Source organism: Phoxinus phoxinus (assembly GCF_949152265.1).
Source record: "Phoxinus phoxinus genome assembly, chromosome: 6".
In the NCBI taxonomy this organism is placed as follows: domain Eukaryota; kingdom Metazoa; phylum Chordata; class Actinopteri; order Cypriniformes; family Leuciscidae; genus Phoxinus; species Phoxinus phoxinus.
In genome coordinates this window covers 16480762-16508098 of record NC_136881.1, presented here as the reverse complement: position 1 = coordinate 16508098, position 27337 = coordinate 16480762, and the positions used below count along the sequence as shown (strand labels likewise).

General features: G+C 38.6%; 2 protein-coding genes across 6 annotated transcripts in view; one reads left to right on the top strand and one right to left on the bottom strand.

Annotated features, from left to right (window-relative positions):
* The window catches only part of lrba (LPS-responsive vesicle trafficking, beach and anchor containing), a 247341-nt gene that overhangs the window by 155598 nt on the left and 64406 nt on the right, over nucleotides 1–27337 (top strand). For all 5 annotated transcript variants that reach the window (XM_079615242.1, XM_079615243.1, XM_079615241.1 and 2 more), the window contains 6 exons: nucleotides 1770–1910; nucleotides 3835–3971; nucleotides 21824–21941; nucleotides 22300–22402; nucleotides 24526–24641; nucleotides 25259–25371. In XM_079615242.1, coding sequence (XP_079471368.1) covers nucleotides 1770–1910; nucleotides 3835–3971; nucleotides 21824–21941; nucleotides 22300–22402; nucleotides 24526–24641; nucleotides 25259–25371 — 728 coding nt within the window. The remainder of the gene's footprint in view (nucleotides 1–1769; nucleotides 1911–3834; nucleotides 3972–21823; nucleotides 21942–22299; nucleotides 22403–24525; nucleotides 24642–25258; nucleotides 25372–27337) is intronic.
* On the bottom strand, nucleotides 4058–8029 carry mab21l2 (mab-21-like 2). Its single transcript, XM_079615260.1, has one exon. It carries the CDS (start codon nucleotides 6691–6693, stop codon nucleotides 5614–5616), a length of 1080 nt encoding a protein of 359 aa, XP_079471386.1. The 5' UTR covers nucleotides 6694–8029; the 3' UTR covers nucleotides 4058–5613.

Here is a 27337-nt window from a genome sequence, read left to right as displayed (position 1 = left end):
ATCATTTCAAAGTCAAAAGTAAACTTCAAAGGAAATGTCTTCTTTTTTATACTAGACTTACAAATGTACTTAACTTATTATTGTGATTCATTTTCATGTTTTTTCTTTCTTTAGTCTTTTACTGTCTGATATCTTCATGCTTATATTTGTTCTTTCTTCTCTCAAATTTTTCTTATATGCTTCTCATCAGTGTTAGCAATCATCAAGTTATTACATTAAAAATACCGCTGGACATCACAACGTTTCCTTGAAACTTGTGATTTGAAATAATATATACTGTAGTTTTATTTTGGGTTACATGTATTCAACATTATTAGCAGTTTGGCCTGTACTCTCACAAAGAAAGAATTGGGAAGAAGTGACTACATTTCAATAGCTTCAGACACAATAGTAGATATGATTAAATGTTATTGTGGCTGAATGCACAGAAGTAACACCATTTTTTTCTGTCACATCCTTGTGTCCACTCACGGGCATGTGGTATGTATTAGGAAGCTGGTAGTAATTTCACTGCTGCTAACTACAAATTCTCTGGGGAGAGTTAATTACAGGAAGACCGTTCTAAATATCAGTGCGCCAGCATACTTTCCATGACAAGAGATTTCTTTGCTCTGCTTTTCTAATGGTTTAGGGCTCTATTTATAAAGACTTGTCTCAGGGTTTTGCTTCAAGTGCAAATGCAAACCCCCTCAGGTGATGTATCTGGAGACAGGGGGCAGAGGTCACATGGCTCTGCGTCCACACAGTTCTGGACTGGACTCTGTGTAGCTCCAGTAGGCCAAAGCAGTCTGTTGAGAGACTGTCCCGTCACCTCTCTCTGTTCACATAGGCCTACATGAATGATTGCCTTTGTTTCTACTGTAGACCCATTTTTGCCCCTCACTTGGGAATGCAGTGTTCTGTAAATGTTTACAGATTACCATTTTTCTTAAATAATCTATGCGGAACCTCAAGTCATGTACTGTTGAAATCAGTCAGGGCCACTCCTGATTTTTGTCAGGGGGAAGCTTGGCATATGGAGCAGAATGAAATGGGCTTTCAGTTTAATTGCAATTCAAAACGATTTAATATTAACAACTAGATATCTTATTAGATTTTAGTGATTAGATTATATGACATAATCAAGCACATCATTTGTAAATGTTATTTACTTGAATCATAAAGTATGGCATGACACTGTCAGCTGAATGTTTTTTTTTGTTTTGTTTTTTTATTATTATTATCAGGTAAAATGACTATTTTGAAAGAAAAAGAACTGTTCTAAATAACCGTCTGGATATTGTGAAATTTCAGCTACATCGTTTATGCAAATCGACTTATTTTAATCAAATACACCATGACAAGTTACCAGTCATTATGCAAATGAGCTGTTTTAATATTCTGACTATTAAAATAATGCAAGTGAAAATGTTATAGATCAGATCCCCCGAAAAAAATTTTTTTTATTAAATAGCGGCTCGTATGGTGTTTATGTCATGTTAACTTGATGTCATTTAGGACAGAAAAAAAATGTATATTACACCCTATTAATAGTTTTTAAAACGTAGGCCTATAGGATATTTATTCAGTGTTTAGAGTTTTTATATAAAATATAAAATAATCATATGCCTATAGGCTATAATGTAATGTAAAAAGGGCGTTTTATTTGATGTTTATTTTAGAAGTTTTTGTGCCGTCAACTTACCTGAGTAGGCTACACGTAAACTGACAATCGTTTAAAGTTTTTGCGCGGTTACGCTTGAAGGAATGTGATGTTTTGTTTTGTGCAGCTCCAGAGGAGGACGTGCTGAAAGGCAAACAGTCCATCAGGAGTTCAGTGCTGGGGAAGCAGAACTCGGAGAGTGAGCTGCTGTTGGAGGACGACGACACTCTCTCATCCTTGGAGGAGAAAGAGTTGGAGAACCTCACAGGTAAAGAATAGCCGCCTAGCGACGCTCAAACTAGAACGCTCCTGTCATCAACGCCATGCGCACGTTATAGAACGACCCTGGCCAAATAAATGAAGCGCGCTCTCTCTATGCTGCGCGCGCGCTCTTAGCCAGCTCCGTTGATAACGGCAGCGTTCTGGTTTGTTCCGTTGCGCTCTAGCAGTGTCACCCCCCTTCTCTTCAGCCGTTAATAGGGGGATCACACCATTATCTGAGGCAGTCCTCTCATTAGCTGCCTGTGATCGGGTTAGATTTGAGTGAGGGCTGAACTGCGCTCGAAGGCCCACAGTCGTGACAGTAGTCTGAAGTGAGCTATAGAAATTCATGCTTTAAAACAACTAATAATCAAATTATTTGCAATACCTTGGGTTAAATAGATTTGTTAAAATATAAACGAAAATAATGCTTACATTTGTTCTACATCAATTATTAGCTAAACAACACACTTGTAGCCTATTTGTATCTGCTCGCTGTCGGCCAAAAGCAGAAATTTAGTTTCTTCCGAAAAAACACACACACAAAAAAAACACGCTTATATTTTTCAATGGTGAAGTAAAAATAGATATCTCTAAAAAAAATGTAAATAACATTTTAAGGACTATTTTAAGCTTTTAACAGTTTTGAATTTAAAGTAGCCTACGAAAAGCATGAATATATTAACTCAATTATATTTTTAGTTTAAATTGTTTGACGGAGCTCGCAAAATTGCAAAACTACACATCAATAATCTGTTCAGCCGAATTTAGCCTATTGGATTTTATTTTATCTATTTTGAAAGTAACGCGTTTATAAATGTTTGATATTATTTGGGCTGTCAGTCAGTCTGCCAAATATGCCTGATAAAAGACAGTAGGCTATCTCTCAAATAAAGAGCAAATTATCGTGGAGATTCGCGTCGTTGCCGATCATCTACTTAGCAAGCTGTTTGATTCAGGTGTAGGCTAATTGAATCGTGTTCCGGTTTCGAAGGGAGGAAAAAACATGTTATTTCTCAGCCGTATTACATGCTGATGAACTTATCTGATCATGCCATGCGTCTGTGAATTGAAGGGTGCTTGGGGAAATCAAACACGGGCTTCTGGTCGTGCTGACTGCAACGGCAGTTTGCAAGCGCAAATCCGATGCTTTGCGCATGCAGAGAGGCAGAAATTCCCCTGAGCAACCCTTCAACATTGTCATGCTGGCATAAATTAAGATTGATGACAGATTAAACCCAAAGCCCGCAATCAATGAGCGCTGATTGACAGCGGATTTCAGCGCTTTTTTGACATCTAGACTATAGGCTACCATTTCAATGACAGATGAAGCGCTTAAATATGTCATTGTGCACGGGATAATCCTTTTTTTAACGAATCTGCTTTTAAAAAATATATTTTAATGAAATCGTTCTTGAATAATTGTTAAATAGCCTAAGTTATTAATGAATGCTTACCTATTAGTTTACATCTTCATTGTTTTTTTTTTCATGGTTCAGTTGCTAAACAGTATTAAGAAAGTTGTAGGCTAATATTATGAAGTTATAGGCAGCATTACTTAATTTACATTAGTAAGATTGTATTATTATTATTTATTATTAGCATTATTAGCATTTAAAATTGTGCATGCAAAAAAGATTGAGCCTAAATCATCCTAAATCATGTCTTATAGTGCTTTTGAAGTTTGAAGCTTTTCGACCTTATTATCCTATAATGACTGTAGCTTTACTTTGGAGACTTTTCCCACCAAGCTTATTAAAACTAAAGATGTTCTATCAGGAAGTCAATATGCACCCTTGTTGAGTTTATGTGTTCAAGTAAACACTTCGTACTCCTTTGAAATGGTTTCTATGCCAAGGGCAGTAGAGGGTGGGGGAGGCACACACACACACACACACACACTAACCGCTGTGCTCTTCTGTGATCCGTAGGGCCTGTTAACCTGAGCACTAGCGCACAGCTGGTTGCACCCGCTGTAGTGGTAAAAGGCACACTGTCCATCACGGCACTAGAGTTATACTTTGAGGTGGATGAAGAAGACCCAAGTTTTAAGGACATTGATCCCAAGGTAAGAGGGTTTCTCATCCAAAATGACTCCAAATGTCCCATGAGATGTGCACACTAAAAATATGTGTCCAGCCGTAGTATAACCAAGGTCCTTTAATGTGTATTCGCAACATCAGTGGTTAAACTAATACCTTTCCATGCAGAGTTTGTGAGTATTGGCTATTTGTGGTCATCTTATCATATATTATAACACAAAGACAGAAAAGAGTGCTCTTTCCTCATAGCATGTTGCATGTTCTTCAACTGTTTGTAACATATGAGGGTCAAGGCTGTTGAAGTTTTACTTGCCATCACCATTGGCTGAGGTGTGCCAACGAAAATTCTTATTGAATGCTTGAAGAGGAATAAATTATTCTGAATGCTGGATTTGCTTGGACTTTTGTTTTGCCTGTTTAAGAACAAAGTAGGCTATATCAACTTTCAGTATTTCCTGTCCGTCTATGTACTTCAAATATATTGTTTTCAATAAAGTTGTTTCTTAAAAGCTAGATTAATAATAATTTGTTGTTTAACAGAATTATAAGCTAAATTGGTTACTTTTTCAGAATAAAACAGCATATCTGTTTTAGTAGATTATTTATTTGTTTGTTTGTTGCAAACATTGTGTAAGTGTTTCTTTCAGAACACTTTTTCATTTTAATAAGCTGCTGTTATTTTTATAATCAATAATAAAATATACGGGAGTTTTTTCCGGGGATTTCCAGAGTGAAATATAGACTCCCAAGAATTAGCCTATTATTATTCATATTAATTCAGTCGAAAAAGTTTTAAAAAGCAGTGTTTTTATTTAAACATTTTTATATTTTATGTGATATATTTGGTTTTGAATCATTGAAATGAAGTAGGCCTACTGTTGTTGTATGGTGAGAGATCGGTTGTTTACGTTTTATTTTTTTACATTTAATTTAGCAGTGTAAGTGGTCTTGGCTGTTTTACAAATTGCTCTCCATTTTTTACGCTATAAACTCTATTTCTCTAATCTTTATTTTGTTGCTAGTGTCTATTTAATAAATCTCCGTTTTTATCTCAGAGCAACAGGCCACGCGTATTTTCCACGTTTCGTTTTCTTCGAGTTAAATTGAAAGGCAGTTCACAAATACACACTGTCCTAATATTACTTTTGTTTATAGCGAAGACAAATCATAAAACTATACGCTTAATTATGCATCCGTCTTGTGCTTATTATGTAGGCTATTGCAGTCCCATTAATGTCAAGAGTTTTTGTTTTTGAATTAAGTAATGACAAATTGCCAAGTTTAAATTTCATCGTGTCATGATTTTATTACACGTTTCAATTTTTTATCACATCATGAAAAAAATTGAACTTGGCACGCTACATTTTGTAATTCGCAATTAAAGATCTTGTGCATATATTTAAATAAAATTTTCACTTTGTGAAAACAGTTCAAACAAACAACAAAATCATTACACTTAGTTTAAAATGTACCTTCATTTCTCTCTCCTGCAATGTCCCGTTGGCAAAAGCAAATGCTAAGTTTTGCAATCTTAAGTTTTATTTTAATCTTTCATTTTCTTGGTTTCATTATTCAGAGAGCACCACGATCACATTCTCTCCACTTTCAGTGTTGTGATCTCAAACGTCCTTTAATATTCATCAACAATAAATGTCCTCCTTATGCATCTTACAGTTTATCCAAACTTTTAGCGTTGGTAAGGATTTCTCTGGCCAGTCTCCAGGTCTGTTTGGCCGCTGTCTCCAGGGCTGAGTGTGGTTTACCCTGAAACAGGTCTAGATTGGGTAAGAAGTAATGTGGGCACCGGCGGCACTGCAGACATGAGATGAGCTGCAGCAGAATACCGTTCAGACGGTCGCCGAGGCACGACTCGTCCCAGTCAGTCTCCCGCGGGTGTTTTTCGCACTCGTACAGCAGCAGGGTCTTCATGTGGTAGTTATTGAGCGGCTGTCCCGGCAGCTCGAGGTGTCGGTCACGGAGAGTCTTTAGAACAGAGAGGCATTTCTTTCTACAGCCCGACATCAGAAGCCTGTTCTCGGCCTCGGCGAACTGCAAAACCCAGGCGTCGCTTTCCGCCGAGCTCTGTTTCCCCGTTAACGAGTAGCACTCTTTAGAGAGGAGGTTAAAACCCTCCGCTTTCACCTCCGCCACCCGGTTCGGCCCGGGCCACGGGATGTGAGGCATGGGCCACTGAGCTGCACTTCTAGGCCAGATGCCCGTGCACTTGAAGGCCGGGGTGATTTGCACCACGTATCTCTCCCGAATGCGCAGTTTCACTTCGCTCGTGTCCGCCACCATCTTAACCACGTCCCGGTAGCTGCATTTATCCACGGCCTGGGCCACAAGCGTTTGGAAGCGGGAGCGGATCTTTCGCGCCGACAGATAACCGGAGGCGGTGATGAACTCCACCCACAGGGACATGCTCCTCTTACGGCCGTCGCTGAGTTTGAGTACCGCGCAGCCCGGCAGAGAGCCGTCATCCACGAAGTTGAAGACTCCCATCTGGTTCAAGTAAAGCACGACTTCAAACTCGTTGGGTGCGATGACCTCCATGCCCTCATAGCGCGCGTCTATCTCGCTCAAGGAGCTGATGAAACGGGGCTCCTGGACCTCCACCTCCTTCAGCACATCCGACACCACCTTACACACCTCTCGTATGGTCTTGGCAATGGCCGCTTTGCGCGCCTGGCATCGTTCGTTGTAATATTTATTGAGCTGGTAAACCAGCTTTGCTTGCGTTGCAATCATATTGGGGCACAGATCCGGACTGTAGACCGGAGTTTCGCAGTACGCCGATGGATCCAATGCTTACCGGTGGAGCCAGAGGCACAACTCCCAGCAAAAAGAAAAAAAGGATGAAGTGATGAAGTTTGCGCCCACAGCGGATAGACGTCAAATTTGGACCAGGAAACGGATGGATGCAACGCAGTTCGACTTTTCCAACTCGACTTGAAAAGGTTTAAAAAGGTTTAAGTTGTTGCCAGTAGCCTATTAGTTGAAGTATAAATCTCCACGCGTCATGTCATCATCTTTTTCACTTGTGTTTGCGCATGAAAACTGTGCGCCAGTGTGCAGTTGTCCAGACTCAGCCGTGAGTGTTGGAATTGTTTAGTTTATGAATGGTCCTCTAGCTGGAGTGAAAGGGGGAAGGGCATCTGTTCCTGGCCAATCAGCGGGGGAGCTGTCAGTGCTGTTGGCCAATCACAGCCTCGGTGCGCTGGAGAGACTCTCTCCTCCTGAACATCCAGCGCTCGAGATACGGCGCCTCCAGGTTAGGCTATACAGACAACATTAAGAGCACACATTTCACCTTTTTCTTACTTTAACCTACATTACAACGATTATACATTTTTGGTGATTATCTCACCGTATGTAGGCCTACATTTGATCGTATATTCGCTGAAAAGATAGGCTACATTTTGAACGCTTGCTTGTTTGTTTGGTGCGATTGTTATTTATTTTGTTATTACATTTAATTACATTTTGGTCTTTAATAATTGGCTGCTAAACGATTTGTGTTAAAGAGATAGAGAGAGATATTGTTTTTGCCACTGAGATTGTTGACCGTGCACTGCTGTTGCATTCGTCCACCGCCATTTCACCTATAGGCTACTCAGAAAGATCAAATATGCATGTGTGTGTGCCCATGGTCGCATAGTCGTGGAGGTGTAGCTTCTGTAGTATTGAAATAGGCCTAATGCCGGAAGCACAACGATCTAGATTGGTTAACTTTTTTAATTATCCGGTATTTTCATATTTATAATTGCAACATTTTATGCGGGTGTTGACTGTTCAAAACTAACTATTTTTTTATTTCTCGATTAGCGACTATGGTCAGTAAAATGAAGGACATAAAACGTTTTCAGCGACTGCTATGTCGCTCGGGTTATTCAGTGTTATTGTAATTAGATGACAGTGAGCTGCTGCAATGAATTGGGGTTTAGAAACGCTCCAGTGCGGATGTAGGCTATAAGCAACCTGCACGGGTGTTATTTACAGAAGATATTTACGATTTAACTTATACATGCACTTGACTTGATTTAAGGAGAATAAAAGCACGTTTTTAGAACAGAAAGGAAAACATTTAATTAAAACAAGAAAAGAAAAAAAGATGGCTTGCAGTTGAAGCTGGGTTCGTACTTTTTAAAGAAACACATTTCTTTAGGCTACTTATAGTTTTTCTCTGTACTTTTTGATGAAAGAAATTTAGTCTATTTTTTTATTTTTTTGTGCGTAGTATCTCTATTCGTTTTGCATTTAATTACCTTCATTGCCGCGACTTTCCGTTCGCTCGCTATATTCATTGCTGTCATTAAAATAACTTAAATAACTATTTTGTTTCCATCTTTTTATCTCCACCGTTGCTCTGTTCTCAGGAGTTAAGTGAATCTGAGCAGCATCTCTTCCAAAGCATAGCGTGTTAAGATGAATAATTTAGAGAGGAGAGATTGTTTGGCGTGGTAATTGAAGTCTCTTATCAAGCCAGACTTCATGTTGTATGAGTTCAGCTCTCATCACAGTTGTCTTAACGACAGGCTTACGAGGAGTCTGCAGATATAGCGCTGCGTGCTGTAGGATGCGTTGCGCTAAATGAGGCCATTCAAACTATCGATCCGTCGCGACTGAGTGTGTTTTTACAGTGAGAGAAGCGAATGTCAAGAGTTTGTGTTGTTAAGCCCATCTGAGAGCCCGCGGGGTGTTTTATTTTTCGCTTGAGTAAAACACTGTTTGTTAGAGTCACGCTGAGCGAATGTTCTTTCGTTAAAGAAACTTCACGGTGTTTTATTTAATTACACAAACATTGTTTTTGCTCCTTAACCAAGTGAAACAACATCACGAAATCAGACGCCAGGGGATGATGATTAATATTTCTACAGCGTCGTGAATGTAGTGCATTTGACGTAATTTCCATGTAAGTTTAGTTCTTAGGCCTATAGACCTTTATTTTGGAATAAAATAATGTGCAAGTAATTGATTCTCCAGTCACCTTATCGTTCATTCTTATATTACCTTGTTCTGTAATGGTAAAGAAACAACTTTAGCAGTTAAATAAGTGGAATTGAAGAATGCTACATGTTAAATTAAATAATTTGATGGTCTAATATCAGTTTTGTAACCCGTTTTAAAAAGAAAAGTGAATATTGCTCCCAATTTCATCTATAAATAATAGTGAAATTAAATGTTTGTCTAAAATCAATTAGGATTAACTGGGTTAACACACTTTTACATAATTTGAAATGAACTTCCCTTAGTGCAGTACAATTTTGCTTTTAATTACTGTTTTTAATGGATTTGTTTATCTTGTCTTTTGAAAAAGTGTTTTGGCCAATTCAAATGATAAACAATTAAATTACAATTTTCCTTTATTTAATTATGCATTAAACAAATGATTGTTTATTAAATAGCTAAGCAAATTTTAGCGTTAATACCATGCAATGATTCAAGACTTTTCTTTTTTATGATTTTCATTTAACTTCCTTTCCTTTTTAATCATTTTATAAAGGCCAAATGCACTTATAAATCTTAGCAAGGCTTTGATTCACTGAAAGATCAGCAAGTGGTAAAATTTCTGATTATTCTAACGCTAAAGTGCCAAAAAGTGTTCTTGAACCTTAATGTACACTTAGCAGATCTGAATAGAATCGTTTAAATAAGCTCCAATACAAGAAGAAATGCTTTTGGGGTCTTTATCTCTCTTTTTTTTTTTTTACATTCCGTATTATCTGGAGACCCAAAGAGCTTTGGTCTTAGTGAGCAGACTGAACGAGAAGATGAGAGAGGCACGGTAGTGTGGAGCCACTCCTCTTTGATCTGATGACTCCACTCTGATCCTCTCTACAACACTGGACAGTGTCTGATAAGACTCTCTCTCTTTCTCATTCCTTGTGTCTCTACATCTTGAAGAGGCTAACGTGATTTCCAGGTCATCTGACCTAGTTAAAAAAGAGACAGATAGTGTTGGCTGATCAAAGAAAAAAGAAAAACACTGATCCGGATAACTTCAGGGGCACCTTCAAAACTAAGACAAGCTCTTTTGGGTTTCTCGTATAGATTTCAGGGCATATTTAAACAGGAAAAATGTTGGGGTGGTAGATACTGTCCAAAACGTTCATCTCCCTGTAGTCACATCATGCTTTGTCAAATTTACTGTCACTTGCTCTCTTATGGAAATGCATGACTTTCCTGTATGTGATGGATTATGAAAGTATTTGTCCTGGGTTAGTATTTTATTCAAGTTCTTATTTGGAGTTCTTGTATATCCTTAAAGATGTAGTATTCCTGTGCCGTAAAGTGCAAAGACATCCTTGGTGAATAAAAACACGACTACATTGTCCTCCAGGCTCATTTAGGAGGAAAGAGAAAAAAAGTGCAGCATTTTTTCTTTCCGTCTCAGCTGAAGTTAGCATGTTTTGCTCTTTCATGTCAATGATAAGAGGGCTAGAATGTCAGTTACAGATGCTTTTAGCCTGTAGTGTTTTTCTGCCCCATAATGGAAACGTGAGAGGCAGCAGGCCAAAAAGGCACACCGTCTTACCCGCGTTTCACACACATACAGACGGCCCCAGCTGCATTTGCCCCTAGGAGACGGCCCCAAACAAGTCAACCAGTGGTACTAATTGCTTGGCAGGCCTTTCCGCATCTGCCAGGGAGATCTGGTGAGGTCATGGAGCAGATGGGTGTCTCTCTGTGCCCCTCACATTCACCGTCTGCATTTGATGTGTTTTAGGATTTTCCTGATCAGACACTCCACTATGTTGTACCCATGGTTCTCTATTGCTCTCAGTGTTACTATATTGCTGTGCTGTTCTAAAACATTTTGACATTTAGAGCTAATCAGCACAGGACCCCCCCACCCCCCTGCACACCACCACCACCACCAACCGCCAAGACCAAATTCAGACAATTAATTTTTTTCCAGAGCCAAATTTATTTGGAAAAAGAGTTTCCCAGATAAGCTCTAAAGTGAGTAGGCATTATTCTGCAGGAAATGTTTTCCCAATAGTACTGCGCTACATTGCTGTTGCATGAGTCCAGTTATCATCTTGGAAATAGCAGCTATTTAACATTTATAATTACTTTTCTGTGTAATGATCAAATTATTAATTCCGGTTCATTAATCAACCTAGAAATGGGATGCTAAATCGAGTGTGTGGCACTAGGACACAGTATCCAGTGCTGATGGAATACTGAAATGCAGTATGTATCCGCAGGAATAGTAAAAATCCAATGAAAGTATGGTACTCTGAAGTAAAATTTTCTAGGGGCCTTTAACTTTGGCATGTATGAATGTCACTTCATTCTATAACAAAAAATCAGTTTTTATTTTTTGTAATAATAACACAGACATGCTTTTAAAGTAAAAGATTTTACAAAAAATAAAAACAAAATAGTATTAGAAGTATTGTTGAAAATCAATACATTTAAATCAGTATTGTTATACTAGATATATATTTTTTTATAGATCTACAAATCAGGACACCTGTGTGAACTGAAGGAGAACTGACTTGATAAAAAATCACCTTGACACCAGTTGGTTTGATATTTTGTTTTATAGTACAATGTAATCCATACGTTCAAAGTGTGTTTATGCATACTTTTTTGGAGCCTATTTCATGAGTATTTATATGTTTCTCTTGAAATGCCACCAGATTGAATAATAATGAACTCCATGTTTTGTTTAATCCTTGACTTCCCACATGTTTGCTTTATATAAAACATCCTCCCAGATTCTTACATTGCTTTTCGCTTCAGGCAGTCGAGTTTCTTCTGAAGGACAAGCTCCGTTCACACCTAATTGGGTAGGAGGAGAGGAGGGAAGGTGGGAGGGATGTTACGTAGTGAAAGTATTGTTACGCTTGTCCTACAAACATCCTGGAGTGGCTCATCGCTACACACACACACACACACACACACACACACACACCCTCCTCATTTGGTTGCCACAGACGACCTTCGACTGCTGCTGATCAGTGTCAGGTTGTCCGGAGATTTTATTGATTTTTCAGTTAGGCGCAAGTAGTTTGCACAGAGGCGAACAGCCAACCATAGCACCTCTGTCACTATCAATGAGCTGGAGGAGAGCAGCCATGACTGTTGCTCATATCAGCATTTACACACGGTGTCCTGCTGGTGTCGATAAATTAAAGAGTCGCACAGTGAGTTAAATGATGAGGGGATCTCTGGGAAAATCTGGGATTCTGTATCCCAATTTAAGCCTGGAGATAAGATGTTTTAAGATGTTGGAAAAAGGTGTGATGTTAAATGTGGGAGAAATATAAATCTTTGTGTGTTAGCTTTAGTTATTCTGATATAATTTGTAATGGGATTTATAAAAAAAAAAAAATGAAAAATGCTAAATAGAAGCATGTTTAGCTCTACTCTTCTTCACAGTTTTCAAAATACTGAAATTATATTTGGATGTGTTTTTACCATCATTCAAAGCAAGTCTGGATCTATTAAGTTATTTCTAATTGACCAAATTCCAAGAATAAATTTGTACAAAGCACTGAGGTCCAGTGCAGATGAATGAATAAGTTTTGAATCACACTAAAATAATGAAGAATTGCACATCATGTTCTCATTAGTGATTTAAACAGAAGCTGCTCTTTCCTGTACCATTCCATGGCTCCCAGTCTCTCTAAGGTCACTCCTGCAATGAAGTCATCTGGTATGAAGCAGTTCACTGATCCTGTCTACTGATACAGCAATGATAATTGAATGCTAAGAACAGGGAAGAAACAGATTTGTGACAGAAGCATCTCAAAGTCAAGGAGAGCTGCCCTCATGCTTTCAACTTGCATCCTTCATTGAATTTATTGTCTGTTTCTATTGTGGCCTTCTTTCCCTGGTGGCACTTTTATGATCTGGGATGGACATCATTCTAAAGAGATGTTTCAGAGAGATGTATTGTGCTACTCTCGAGCTACTGGTGAAGGTCAGGATGAGTTTTACACCGACTGTGTCCTGCAAAAGATACGTTGGTCTGTGATTTAGGTTTGACTTTTAGTTAAAGGGATATTTGGATATTCTGAGTCAAGATGTTTTGATGGTGTCTGTGGCATGTTGTTGATTATAGAAAATAATTTTAATATTCATTCCTCAATTTGTAAAATATACAGGTGAAACTCGAAAAATTAGAATATCGTGCAAAAGAAACTAATGTAAAACTAATATATTATATAGACTCATTACATGCAAAGTAAGATATTTCAAGCCTTTATTTGTTATAATTTTGATGATTATGGCTTACAGCTATGAAACCCCCAAATTCAACATTAGAATATTGTGAAAAGGTTTCATTAGCTGTAAGCCATAATCATCAAAATGATAAGAAATAAAGGCTTGAAATATCTTACTTTGCATGTAGTGAGTCTATATAATATATTAGTTTCACCTTTTAAGTTGAATTACTGAAATAAATTAACTTTTGCACAATATTAAAAAAATTTGAGTTTCATCTGTAGGTATAGTCAGAGAATTGTGGTGTAATCATTATATATTACAGTAGAAAACAGTTATTTTGAATTTTAATAATATTTCACAAAATTACTGTTTCAACTGTATTTGATCAAATAAGTGCATCCTTGGTGAGCATAAGAGACTTCTTTCAAAATAATGGTAGTGTGTGAATATATTTTGAATCAGAGTGAAATTATTTGACTTAACTTCAGCATATATAGATTAGAACTATTAACAAAAGAGATTTGAGACCTAACTTGGACTTGACAATCTTTAGACTTGACTTGGCACTTGACCAGAGACTTGATATGGATGCCATATCTTGTGAACCTGTCTTGATAGCTAAAGAATAAAAGTCAAGCGTTACTTAGACTTGAAATATACAAATACATGACCCTACCAAAAGCATAAAGTACCAGCAGATTAACTGAGCACAAGTACCAGCAGACTGGGTATATCATACAATAGCAGCCCATTATCAGTGGCCCCTTTTCACCAGACGGAAGGTGGGTTTCCTGCACCTGAGTCTAGCTGCTCCATCTTCCTCTGCCGACAGGGTGAAGGTTTGGGGCCTCCCAGTCCCCTGATTGATCTGCTCTCCATCATTTACTCAGCAGAGCAGTCACTGACAAACGTCACTGAATATGCTGCTAGCCAGATGGATGAGACTCCTTATGGATGCCAGAGTGAGCATGTTTGTCTGAGATTAGAGCCACACACCTTTGTCCTCTCCTACTGCTGATTATTATTAATATTATGAATTATTTTTTCACTCTTTTTTTGTTTGTTGTTGTTGCATGTTTACTCTCCTTAACTATGGTATAGCTGTCCATGCTAATAAACCAAGTTTAAATACCATACATAGGGTTATCCTCTTTGTTTTGTTTTGTTTTTTTAAGATCCAGAACTCTTGAATTTCACTCTTGTCGCCTCCTCAGTCTTGGTTAATGACGCATCCAGTCTGGTTGAAATGGCGTCTCCATGGGGACCCAATAAGGCCAGTCGTCCATGACAGGTTCTTTTAGGTGACAGTTCGATCAAGCATCATCTGATTCAGTTTACTAGCAGTGTAAATGAGTCTGAATTACTGTGCTCCACACCAATAACACTTTGAAGATAAAGACAAAGGTCAAATAATCTAGTTGTAGGCTTTTTGGTTTGGCCTTTCCAGATCTGTTGCCATGAGTCATGAGGACATTCATTGCAACTTTCTGTTTTGAATGAATTGACATGGAACAGCCAATTTGACTTCAAGACAGCACATTTGACCAACATTTTTCTGGAGCCGGTGCTCGTTTTTCCAGTGAATTGTGAACCGAAAGGTGACAATGTAATTGTCATGTTTACGTGACAATGTAATCATCCCATAAATATTATATGGCGTGTTACATTGTTTGTGTCCCATTTCCCCCACAGATTTGTTTATTTTAGTCGATTTCTTGTCATATCTTCTCGTTGACATTTTTTTTTTCTAGCAAGTTTTTCTTGGATCTCAGTGAATGCATTTGTTATTGGACGTTTGTATGTTTTTGTGCTGTCATTCAAGTAAAATATTTAACCGCAATTAATTGCATAATTTCAGAGTTAATCGCGATTAATCACATATTTCAAAAGTGCAGATATTTGACATATTCTTTATTTATAGAGAAATATATATATATACTGTAGATATAGATTTATAGATACTTCTTAAATGAAGAAAATAATGTTCTTGTAACATTTTCCAAATAAAGCCTAAGCCACAGTATACTGTACTTTAGATAGAAGAGTATAAATGTTCACTCGGAATCAGGAACCAGTAGCAAGAAAACCACTTTGCTGTTGCTTTGTAGGCTCTATGTTTAGGTGTACCTGTATTACATGTTGAAATGCATTTTTCGTCATAAGCATCAGGAGTTTTCTCTGGAGAGGTCTCACAGCAACAAAACCCACTGAAATGAGCAACTTATTACAGATACTTAGGAATTGGCTATGCCAACATTAACCCCTGCCTGCACTTTTCCCATGTAATGGGCTTCCCTGTTTACCTGCTTAAAGACACAGTCATAAAAAACATAATCCAGCTTCTGTCACCTTTCAATCCCTTAAATCCCTGGAGGATTCCTCCTTTTCAGGCCATGAAAAAACTAAAGTCCCCCTTTAGGCACCCTAAAAGGGGGTTCACATATTTTACCCTCTACCCCACCTTCCTCCTCTAAATCCAATTAGGCCCGGGACAATAGAAGGATTAGGGGGACTTCACTTCTCTGCCATCCTGGCTTAGACACAGTAAGGAACGGCGTGACAACGGACTGGAGTGAAAGTGGTGGACGATGCGGCGGGATCTAAACCTGGCCTGGCTGTTTCTCCTCTGTATGAATGCTTTGGAGTTCGAAGAAGGACTGAACCACAGGGAAGTCTGTCGACATGATTTTCTCCATGCTTGTCAGAGGTGTTTGGGATGTTAGTTCACAACACTCTCCAACTTAGTGTTCACAAATGCAGTGTTTGCAGTACCCCCGGCCCACTATGTTCCCTGACATGACTCTACAAATAATTGGAGTCTGTTAGCAGCACCCTTCATCAACAGCTCTTCAACATAGCTGTTCTCTCTCTCTGGTTGCTTCAGTCTTCAGCATCAGATAAGCGCTTGGAGCAAAACAGTCGGTTTGAATGTCTGCCAAATTTCACGCTCCTCTTCTTCACACTTATGTCACCCTTATCCTGTCTTTCTTCCGTCCAGCTCCTTGGTGAGCCAAGCTGCCCTCCTTTGCCCTGGGGTTAAAGCGCTTTAAATCTCTGAGGATGGAGAAAGTCTTTGAATGGATGTCAGTTAGAAAAGGAGGAGGGATCCAATCCCTCTCTTCTTGATCATATTTCTTATTTTTTACCCTCAAAATATAGCATATCCTACCTTCCATCGGTTGATGGTCGGACTTTTCTGTCTTTGTTATTAAACCATCTTGAAATTGGCCTGTTTGAAGCTGTATGTTTACTTGAACCCAATGCACCCATTTGCCATTTGGAGCAATTCAGCATTTCAGCAATTTAGCATTTTGTCTCTGAAACAGTCCTACTGTATTTTTATGAGCCGAAAACACCCTAATTTGTCCATTTAAACCATTAAATGGGTGTTAACTTTCACCTTACTGGAGTCCCTACAGTGCGTTTTGTGTCCTCCCGTCACCCCCCACAAGCTTCTACATAAAGGCCAAATGTTTAATGAGTAAGTGCACTAAAGGATTCACTTTTCCTCCAATTAACCCCATAGCTCTTGACATTTTTCTAAATCCACACAAGATTTCCTCCCTCACTCTCTCTTTCTTTCTCTCTCTCAGCAAGTTAAAAGGCTAACCTGTTGGCAAACGGAGTGGTGAGGAACAAAGGAAGTTCTAATCCTTATTGGACTTTAAGCCTGAATACTTAAAGAACTAAATACTTTAGCTACCACACATATAAATATGTATATGTATTTGTTAAATACTTTTTCTATAAATCTTAAGTGTCTGACTGCTAATGTTTTACTGGTTTATAGTTTGTTTTTGTTATCCCTTGAGCTGATTTACTGTTGTAACATGTCAAGTACATTTTAATCAGTTAATATTGTCAGTTTGCTATTACTTTCCTTCTATGAGTTGACTTGAGGATTTAAGTAGGAGGATAACATGGAATTTATGTTCTCTCAGTGGAATATTTGACATTGCACGTTGTTTTTACCAATGTTTTGAAGATAACAACAGCTAATCTTTGATATATGGTTTAAAAAAATACAGCTTGTAAGCAGCTTCACTGATGCTTTCAGATTTGTGTTATACTTTTAAAGAGAAATCATGTGCTTGTACAGTCCCGTGATTATCAGCTCTCATCGTAGGGGCACATTCTTGAACCACCTAATCACGTGGCGCTATCCATATGCCTTGGCTTTTTAAAAACTCTATTGCAGCCCCATGGATGAAATCAACTTATTCACTGATGGGACAAGATGTCTTGATGGATGTTTGTGAGGGGTTTGTGCAAAGAGAACTAGTGGTATGTTTGTTGCATATATATTTGTGTTGGGGTGCTGAGAGAGTGTTTACAATGGACACTAAGGGCAGGAGTAACATTTCAGACTACAGACCACTAAAAATGTACATATGTTTTGGTATAGGTATTATGCAACTGTAAAATATGAAATTAGCTACAAGCAAAGAATAGCTAAATACACTGAAGTTGTTTAAGGAGCAGTCTGTTTTTCGTAACATGTAAATATGTAACAAAATTCTATTTTTTAGATTTAGATTCAATTTGTTTTCATTGGAGCTCTATTTTTACTGTATTTAGCTTATCTGTGACTGAAGACATTTTGAGTAATACATTTGCCCTCGGTCTCATACAAATGTCTTAGTTATTTTCTATATCTCTCAGATTGTGATTGTGTTCTGTGATTGATGTAAGCTTGATGCTATATGTCTGTGTGCGTGTGTGCGTCCACACTACAGCTTCTTATTTACATGGCCAGATGTGTTAGAAACAGCAGGCCCTCTCCAATATCTCCTCCCTTTTATTCCCATGAATTCTATCAAGTTTTCCAATATTGCATCTCCAGTGCACTCGGCTCTGAATGTTGATGTTGATGGATCACCCACTTCCTCCTCCTCATTAATTTCATCACCTTATCGCCCAGGCCACTTCATTTGACCAAAAGGTAATAATAAATGTCCCATTCACAATCTTTAACACACTCAGCCAGGCGGAAACACTTAATAACAGCATACAAATTGAACTTCAATCACCTCATTTTGCTCTGCAGATGCATTGGCACATTAAAAACCAACATCTGAGAGTATGAGTGCACTCTCTCGCACACATGTAATTGTATGCCATCGGTTGCCAAGCTTCAAATTGAGCGTTATAATGCTCGTTTATTACACATTTTATAAGTGAGGATGGGGATTCTGTCAGCGGCAGGAGAGCCGTTTCCTTTTCCTCACTGCGAACGCCCTTATCACAGCTCAAACACAAGTGCACACTTTGCCCAACAGAGACTGCTATTCAGAGACTCATTTATCTTTCTGAGAGAGCGCTGGATAGTTCACTCGCTCTCTGTCTCACACTTGCTATCTTAGCTTTTTTCTCTCCCGCTACATCCCTCCCACCCTTCTTTTTTTGGCTTGGGGTGGGGGGGTATTTTCAATTAGATTTCATTCAATTCTGTCAGAGACGGAGCACATGCTCTCGAGCGCTGGTCCCTGGTGTGTGTGTCGCTTGGAGGATGTCGTTTGCGCGCACAGGGTCCTTTGGCAGAGGGCAGAATGTCTGTTTGAGAGATGTGTCCCTCTTCATCTCAGACTCGTTTCAGTGGCTGACAGAGACAAATGACAGCACTCAGAAATGACTTGCTGCCTCTTGATCCTAACAGGTTGAGCGGTTTGAAATGACACACACATACATACACATTCCCATTTCGACTTCAACCTTTTGTTGTCCGTTTGGCGTCAGTATCATGGCCTTGAAATTTAAATTGTTTTGGCATAAATGGGAGAACATTTCATCCAGAACATGTATGGACAAAATGGAATAAACAATTAATTTATATCTGTAGAAAAGTATTTTAAAGTGGGTTTAAACGTCTAAATTACAAAAAGGCACTGTTTGCATTGGATCATTATTGCAGTGATAAATATGTTTCTGGCATGTTATGTGTTTGGAAACAATTTGTTTAACCCTAACTTGATGCAGTGTGTAGCTTTTCATTTCTTGAACAGCCATTTTGGAAGATGTATCCCCTTGCCATATTCCAGGAGGTCAATGCCAAGATTCAACTGGCTCAAATTGTGAAAGTGGTTTTCACAGGGAGCATGAGGAATCATTTTCACACGTGATTTGTCCACCATACAGCCCATATCTGCATTGAAAGTCTTTGGGATGTGCTGGAGTAGACTTTACAGAGTGGTTAGACTCTCCCATTGTCAATGTAATATCTTGGCCAAAACTTAATGCAACTCTTGATTGAAATAGATGTTGTGTTGTTTCGACAACCTTATGCATCAATGCCACCACAAATGCACACTGTAATCAAAGCTAAAGGCGCTCTAACTAAATATTATAGTGTGCAACTTTTTTGGCGAGGCAGATTTTCGGACAACAATCAAGAAAACCGAGAGAGTTAATTACAAGGCTAGTACATGAGGTACAAGGTACATGAAGACAAAAGATGATATTAGACGCACAACAGACTGTCATATCATTCTACAGCATGTCAAGGCAAGGCACTGCATCATTGCTTTGGGTTTGAGTAGACAGGAGTAAGATAAAGTGTGAACTATTGAAGTTCTTCTGCTATAGAGATGGAATGAAGCACAGGTTAAAGGTCGTCTTTTTAGTCAGCAAGATTTTATGGGCTGATGTTCATCTCCAGATGCCCCTTTCAAGTGACTTTCATCTGAAAATAATTAGCGATGAGCTACTTTTTTTTCTTGTATGTACAATCTGATGTTTTCAGTGATGCAGAAATAATGGATATTTAGTTGTTTTTTATTCACTCATTTACCCTATTTGCGCATTTTTGATTACTACTGCGATTATCTAACATATACTTGCAATAGCACAAGACTATGACAAAGATTTAACCTTTTAAGTACACTATTCTAAATTAATTTAAGCATCACAACGATGATTTGAAACCAGCAATCAGTAGGTGCTGATTTGGTACTATATATATATATAATCAATGTTGAAAACGTTGTTTTCAATGTTTTGAATTTTGTGGAAACTATTTTTCCGAATTCTCTGAATATTTATCAGCTGTATTGGCTAGAATTTGAATACTGATCCATCCCTACTTAAAGGTGGGCTCTTTTGACTTAGGCCTCTAAACAACCACTTAATACCCATGCTTAATAGTCTAGATTTGCTTTGACTCTTTTCACTCCTTCCATTTAGAATGGCAGGTAATGATCAGGTCGTGAAGTGTGTGTTATATTTTGATGTTGTGTTGAGTGGTGGTGGGTGTGTGGGTGGTTGGGGGACTCTTGCAGCATTAACACTCCTTACATGGGGTCAATTTCATTACCAGTCCATCGCAGCTGCTTTTAATACACAATGCAAACAGACAGATCCTTCAGATGAAGTTCCTCGATTACACTTGTACAAGTGGATTACGTCTTTATGACCCTGTCCGTAATCTCTCAGCTGTAATAAACTCCTCCATGCTCAACTTCTCCATGATACCTTGGTTAGGTAGCGCATCAGATATCCCATTAATGGTGCGGTTTCCATACCAACTGCCTGACAGAGGGGAGATGAGGAAGATAAATAGGAGAGCAGGGCCGTCTCGCATGCCGCTTGTCAGGGAGTTTGCGGTGGCGAACGGCAGCGTTACCGGGGCGGTGGAACGACCTTAATCCACATTTAATTGAACTCCGGAGACTTTGAAGTGAGTCTGCAGAGCAGACAGGAGCAGTGACATTGCTCTGAGCACACAGCACAGCTGCTGCCCTCTCTTTCTCTCTTCTTCCATCCTCTTCCCTTTCTCTCATTAATGAGTGCATATCAGTGTTAGCCTTGCTACTGGAAGATCAGAATGCCTGATAAACTCAGCTGTTTATCCGCCCTAATCAGAGCCCCTCAGATCAGATGTGGTGGTCTCTTTCTCCTCTTCTGTTCTAACAACCAATCTGTAATAAAGCTCAATTAGAAATGTGAGAAAATATTGAGCATGTGGAGGTAAAGAAACAGATAAGTAGAGTCTTAAGATAAGACTAGAGTGTTTGGCACAGCTGAGCATCTGTGAATGCAAAATTATACTACAGTCGTCTTTCTCTCTACCGTCTCAGTCGTCTCGCAAATAACCAGGATCAGGGCTATCTGCGATAGTTGGAAGCCTAATTTGGTTGCTTCCACCAAGAACCAGAAAAAATCTGCTGCAACATATTGTAAAATGTGACGTCAGCAAAAAGAAAAAATAAGTGTATTGTCTGTCCCTTTAAAAAAAAAAAATGTGTTTGTTTTATATAAATACATTTACAATTTATAGAAATGTATAAATTAATAATAATATTTTTTATAGCATTTTGTTTTCTTGTTTTTTCTGAACAATGAAGTATGATGATTGTGCAGAAGCAACACATGATAAAACCATTCCTCGCTCACACCAACTTGAAGGGCAAATACTGATAGATTTCCAGTTCTCTTGGTACTGATTACCTTTTAGTGAACTGTGGCCTTCCTGCTCCCCTTTTAGTGTGTGTCTGAATGGGGCTCATTTTAGCGCTTAAAGCATCTCTTTTTCATGAGGACTGATCAATAATACACATTAATCCTGCACTGCAACCCTGAGCATGAGCTGTGGGTGATAAATGAACTAAAACCTTCCCTCTGCCCTGCTGTCTTCTTACTCATATTCCCTTTATTTTATATATTTTCTCTGATCAGTTGTCTTTGTTTGTGTCTCCTGCAGATTTTAGCCTACACGGAGGGTTTGCATGGGAAATGGCAGTTCACAGAGATCAGAGCGATTTTCTCTCGCCGCTATCTGCTACAGAACACAGCGCTGGAAGTCTTCATGGCCAACAGGAGTAAGCTCTGATCACTTGCTGTTCTGGAAAATCTTAAAGGGCTCATCAAAATGTATTTTTTGAGGAGATCATTACACTATAGAGAACATGTTTTAAAACTCCAGATTTCCAAAAAAAAACAATTATTAATTTATTGAAAACCCCAAAAACTTTACTAACATTAAGTTGACCTCTTAAAAAAGGGAAAAAAATAATAATTTAGATTTTGATTAAAATTATGCATTTAAATATTTAATTTAAAAAATGTTTTACAAATTTGAGTTTTTAACATGACTCCTTTAAAACAGTTCAATAGAAATTCTACTATTTATTTACACAAAGTGAATGACGTGTATTAAATTCTCACTCCTCCCTACAGCGGCGATCATGTTCAACTTCCCAGATGCAGCTACAGTGAAAAAGGTGGTGCACTGTCTCCCCAGAGTTGGAGTCGGCACGAATTTTGGCCTTCCTCAGACCAGGTATGTTCTGTATTTCAGCTCTTTACAATACCTGCAGAAAGCTATCCATTCACATTCATCTCACTGACACTTGCACAACTTGTGCGGGACCTCCCGGAAGTATGTGATGAGCTGTGCGATATGGACAAAAAATACTATCACGATGTTTTGATCAATATTACATTCTATATGAATAGCGTTTACTCTGTTTTGCCGCAACGATAGTTTAACAGGCCTTGCAAATTACCTGAGTCCATGATACTTCATCTCTCCTGTATCCAAAATTCCAAAATACAAGTCCTTATCCTTCCTTGAATTCACCTTCCCTGTTTCTGTGCTTTCTTCAAAGTCGTAACGCTAAACCACTCTATTCATGTTGCACACTGAGGGGAGCTAGTGGAAAAACCATGTTTTCTGCAGTTTAGAAATTGCGTGTGCTCACACTTTCGTGATTTTTTTATTATGATTTTGAATTACCCCACAGCCCTACTTTCTGCCATCTTTGCTATTGGTCGCTCAGTTCTTCACATGCAATCTATTGGCCAAGCATTTGCTTCTACGTTTGCGGACTTTAGTATGTTTCTGGCCTAACACTGCTTGTTTGTGTGTGTTAATGTGTGTGTGATGTGGGGTTGGCTGTGACACTGCCTAATTACCTTCACACAAACACAATTCACATCATTTATTTATCTCCCTAACTGAGAAATAAATACCGGGGCCAGTGCAGAGCCTGCAGGGCAGACTGGGAACACAGGAAACACACACACACACACACACACACACACACACACACACACACACACACTGCTGCAGTTGTAGTTCAGCCAAAGAAAAGTTGATTTAGACAAGTGAAATTCCATAACAATATCCTTCTAAATCAGTGTTCTTATTAACATTCTCTGAAACTACATAACTATAGGGTAACATAATATAGTGGATATTGATTCCTCGCATGGCTCTCGGTGTCTCTTAACTGGTCAGAGAGGTTTTTGTGTGGCTATTGACCATTACAAACCGCCCTCTCCCGCCATGAATTCACTTATACCCTTCTGCTAACATTCATGTGGCATTTCCCTTGCACTGTCACAGCGTTGCCTCTGTGTTAGGAGGGGCAAAGGGCAATGGAAACTTCAGAGAGGCCTAATGACTGTAATCACGCTGGATGACAGTGATGAATTCTCTAATTTCGCTTTGTTTTAATTGGATGGAGAGTCATTTATTTTAGTGTCCACATATTTGCTTGCACTGTGCATGTTCATTTAACAGGTTCCCACATTACCCATGATGCCATTGTGTGTCTGTGTTCATGTCTGAATTTGGATGTAGGATATACTGTGTTCAGAATTCTAGAACAGCTTTTTTGTATGATTCTGATTTGCTCAGCGGTATTTCATATAACAGAACTGGAATGTTTCACTATTTGTATCAGTCCTCTAGAATTTGAATATTGGCTTCTTATGGTAAGTATTTTCATTGGTGCAAAAAATATCTAATCATATTGTGTATATTATGTATGCTAATGTTGTATGAAAGCAATTCCCCATAGATTTAAAGGTATTTTTTTTATTTAGAGGTTATGTGTGAATGGAATCCAGTGTTACATCTTCTTAAGCCAGCAAAATGCTGTAAAAGTCCCGAATTGATGTATTGTGGGAACATAGCCATAGGATTTGAGAAGTGTTTCATAACTGTTTGAGCATGAACAAGGTTACATTGCTGTGAAGTACATGTAAAAAATGTTTAAGCCAATCACAAAATTCTGAAGTAACTGACGCATTTACTTTGTGCCCTTTTTTTGTAAGCCTGTGACATGGGATTAAAAAATCATGATCGCCAAAGTGGATAGATGCTAAAAAAAGTGGCTTTTCTCTTCCCGAGTGGTAAAGAAATTAGTAAACCGATTACTAGATCAGTTAGATCTAGTTCTCTTACTATCTTACTATATTTCCATCAAATTGTTAAAATAAATATTTCCATTTACTGAATTTTAATGTGCACTGAAAACAAATACTTTATTTTGATTTCTTATATTTGAAATGTATTTTTATCATTAAATGGTATATTGTAAATCAACTGATCGGCAAAGACGTGCACATTTCAGCTTACTCTTTGAATTTCTGAATGTGTTTTTTTTCTTTCTCTAGACGGATTTCTCTGGCCAGCCCGAAACAGCTCTACAAGGCCTCCAATATGACCCAGCGTTGGCAAAGACGAGAGATCTCCAACTTTGAGTACCTCATGTTCCTCAACACCATTTCAGGTAAAAATCAATGATACCTGAATGCTAACCACCACCAGACGTTAACTCAGCTAATGTACAAATGAATGAATAGACTTCCGTATGACAAAACAAGTGACAAAAGTTAACTCCTCCGTGTTGATCTGAGTTTCTGTTTTGCTGTGTTGGGCCACATAGTCTCACCCACACTGAAACCTCATTGGACCAAAGCCCTGCAAATGGAATATCGTCATGTCTTTAGGACATAGAGTTAGACAACTAATAAAGACTGGAAACGAATTTGGACAAATACTAAAGGCCCCGTCTCTACTAATAGATGTTAACTGCACCCTGTAGATTCTGTTTCTCCAGTCATGGTACACTGAAACAATTTTCACATTTAGAAATTGCTAGTAAATTAATTATAATTGAAAATTGCAAAGAAACATCAAGTAACACATTAATTTAAATGTGAAATTTTAAAGTAGAAAATATGAAATAGTTTTTCTTGTAAAATGTACAATAATCTTTGTATTCTTTACAATTTCGAATAATAATTTAGTGTTTCAGTGACTATTTAAAATGACGAAGTGAAATCATGGTCATGATAAAGGTAACAAGACTCAAGGAAATGTGTTTTGACACTCCTTGTGTTTCAGGCCGTACATTTAATGATCTGAACCAGTATCCTGTGTTCCCCTGGGTAATCACCAACTACGACTGTGAAGATCTCGATCTCACCCTGCCCAGTAACTACAGAGATCTGTCCAAGGTAAACACATGACCACATAGACACACACACACAAACACTCTGAGCCAACAACCTGAACCTCAGAGAACTCAGAGGACATGTCTGAAGTAAAGTTTTGAAAACACAAATACACAGGAGTATTTGAGTGAAAACCCCGTCCGACAGCTTTAACGATGAGGCTGAACCTGATAGACAGATGTAACTGTCTAGTGAGGGTGGGAATGACTGCCGCTGTAGACTCATCGCTGTGAGTCTGACCGTACATGTAGTAAAGCGATTGCGGCCGCGTGCGCGTCACCTCATGCCAGGCACCCTCAACCGCAGACAAGTCAGATAATGGGTCCGTGTCTCTCCTCCTCCCCTCTCCCCCTCAATCAACCCCTCAGAAGCCCCCTACATCCCGCCTCTCACCTCCTCCCCCATTCCCGTTAGCCAGCCAGCCTCCCTAAGGAGCTAATTAATGAGTGTAGTAGTACTTGAGCTAACCACACAGACAGACTGACACAGCTCGCTGCTGGGAACACCAGCCCTGCCTTTGTCTCTCTCAGTCTCTCGCTCAATACATGGGTATCTTAAATTGTATCACATCATTTGAAGGCAGCTTAGGAGGATTTATATCTTTGGCCGATACATTTTTTTTGTTGTCTCTTCCTGATTCAACAGTATCAATTGCATGCACTGTTCTTACACACATTATTTTTAAATACAGAGATTTAGTGGCCAGTCACGTTGATGCTTATACTGAAAAGTAGGGTGGCTCCATGTTTGATATAATCCTGATATACATACATAATAAAATTGATACAATGGCTGCAAATGAGATGTACACTAACGTTCAAAAGTTTGGGGTCAGTAAAGAGTACCTTAGTAAAAAGTATCTTATCTAGTCGGTAAATATCTTGTGCTCACCAAGGATGACCAAGACTATTACTATCACCAAGACTATTATTTTTCAATTTTCATTTTCAGCATCCTTTCTCCAGTCTCAGTGTCACATGATCCTTCTGAAATCATTCTAAAATGCTGATACGGTGTTCAAGTAACATTTCTTATTATCGATATTGAAAATGGTTGTGTTGCCTAATATTTTTGTGGAAACTGAGATACATTTATTTTTTAGGATTCTTTGATTAATTTAAAGTAAAAATTTATCAACCAGCGTGGTAAATATTTAAAAAAAATGATTTTGTCTTAATATTAGTTTTAAATACTTCAAAATCCTTTTTTTTTTGTTTTAGTATGGACCCCACTGTATAATAAATGTGCAATCATACATATGATACATAAGATTAGATATGCTGTGTCTTACGTTACAGTATAGCATATTACAACACTGTAAATCTATAGCCTGGGACACACCAAGCCATCTTCAAAGAACTAGCGGCAACGGAAACGGACAGTGTTGTTGCCTCGCATCGGCTGCATCTGGACCAAAAATCTGCGCTTGAACAAACAACACGGACTACAACTGACTGCAAAGCAAACTAGTACGTGCGTTCTGCACCTGCGTGTAAGAAATTAATATCAGGTATCAATAGTCTATATTCGTCATTCAAAGGGAGAAACCGAGAAAAGGATATACAAGATATATGATGCGTAAACAAAGCAGCGCTTGCTTACCATTTTGAATATCAGTAATGTTGATAATTTTCTTCATTTTAAGCTGCTCGTGTTGTTATAAAAAATATTCACCTTCTGGAATGCTTGGGTTGGATAACACAACATTAGAACGTCTTGACTTACTTGCTCTCTTTCATTAATTTCGCTTTAATTCTCGTGCACTGACTCGTTCGTTAAACTGAACAACCAATCAGGTCCCACTCTCACCGACAGCCCCAACGCCGATTCAACATGCTGAATCAGGCAAACTGCCGCCGACATGTGGAACACACTTCAAAAACTAGCCCGACAGATGCTCGCCAACGCACACTCGCTTGGTGTGTCCCGGACAAAATTTTGGTTGCCTTTCCGCTAATCCACATTGCAG

Coding starts and splice junctions, on each gene's coding strand:
- mab21l2 (XM_079615260.1), bottom strand. CDS start 6,693: ATGATTGCAACGCAAGCAAAGCTGGTTTACCAGCTCAATAAATATTAC.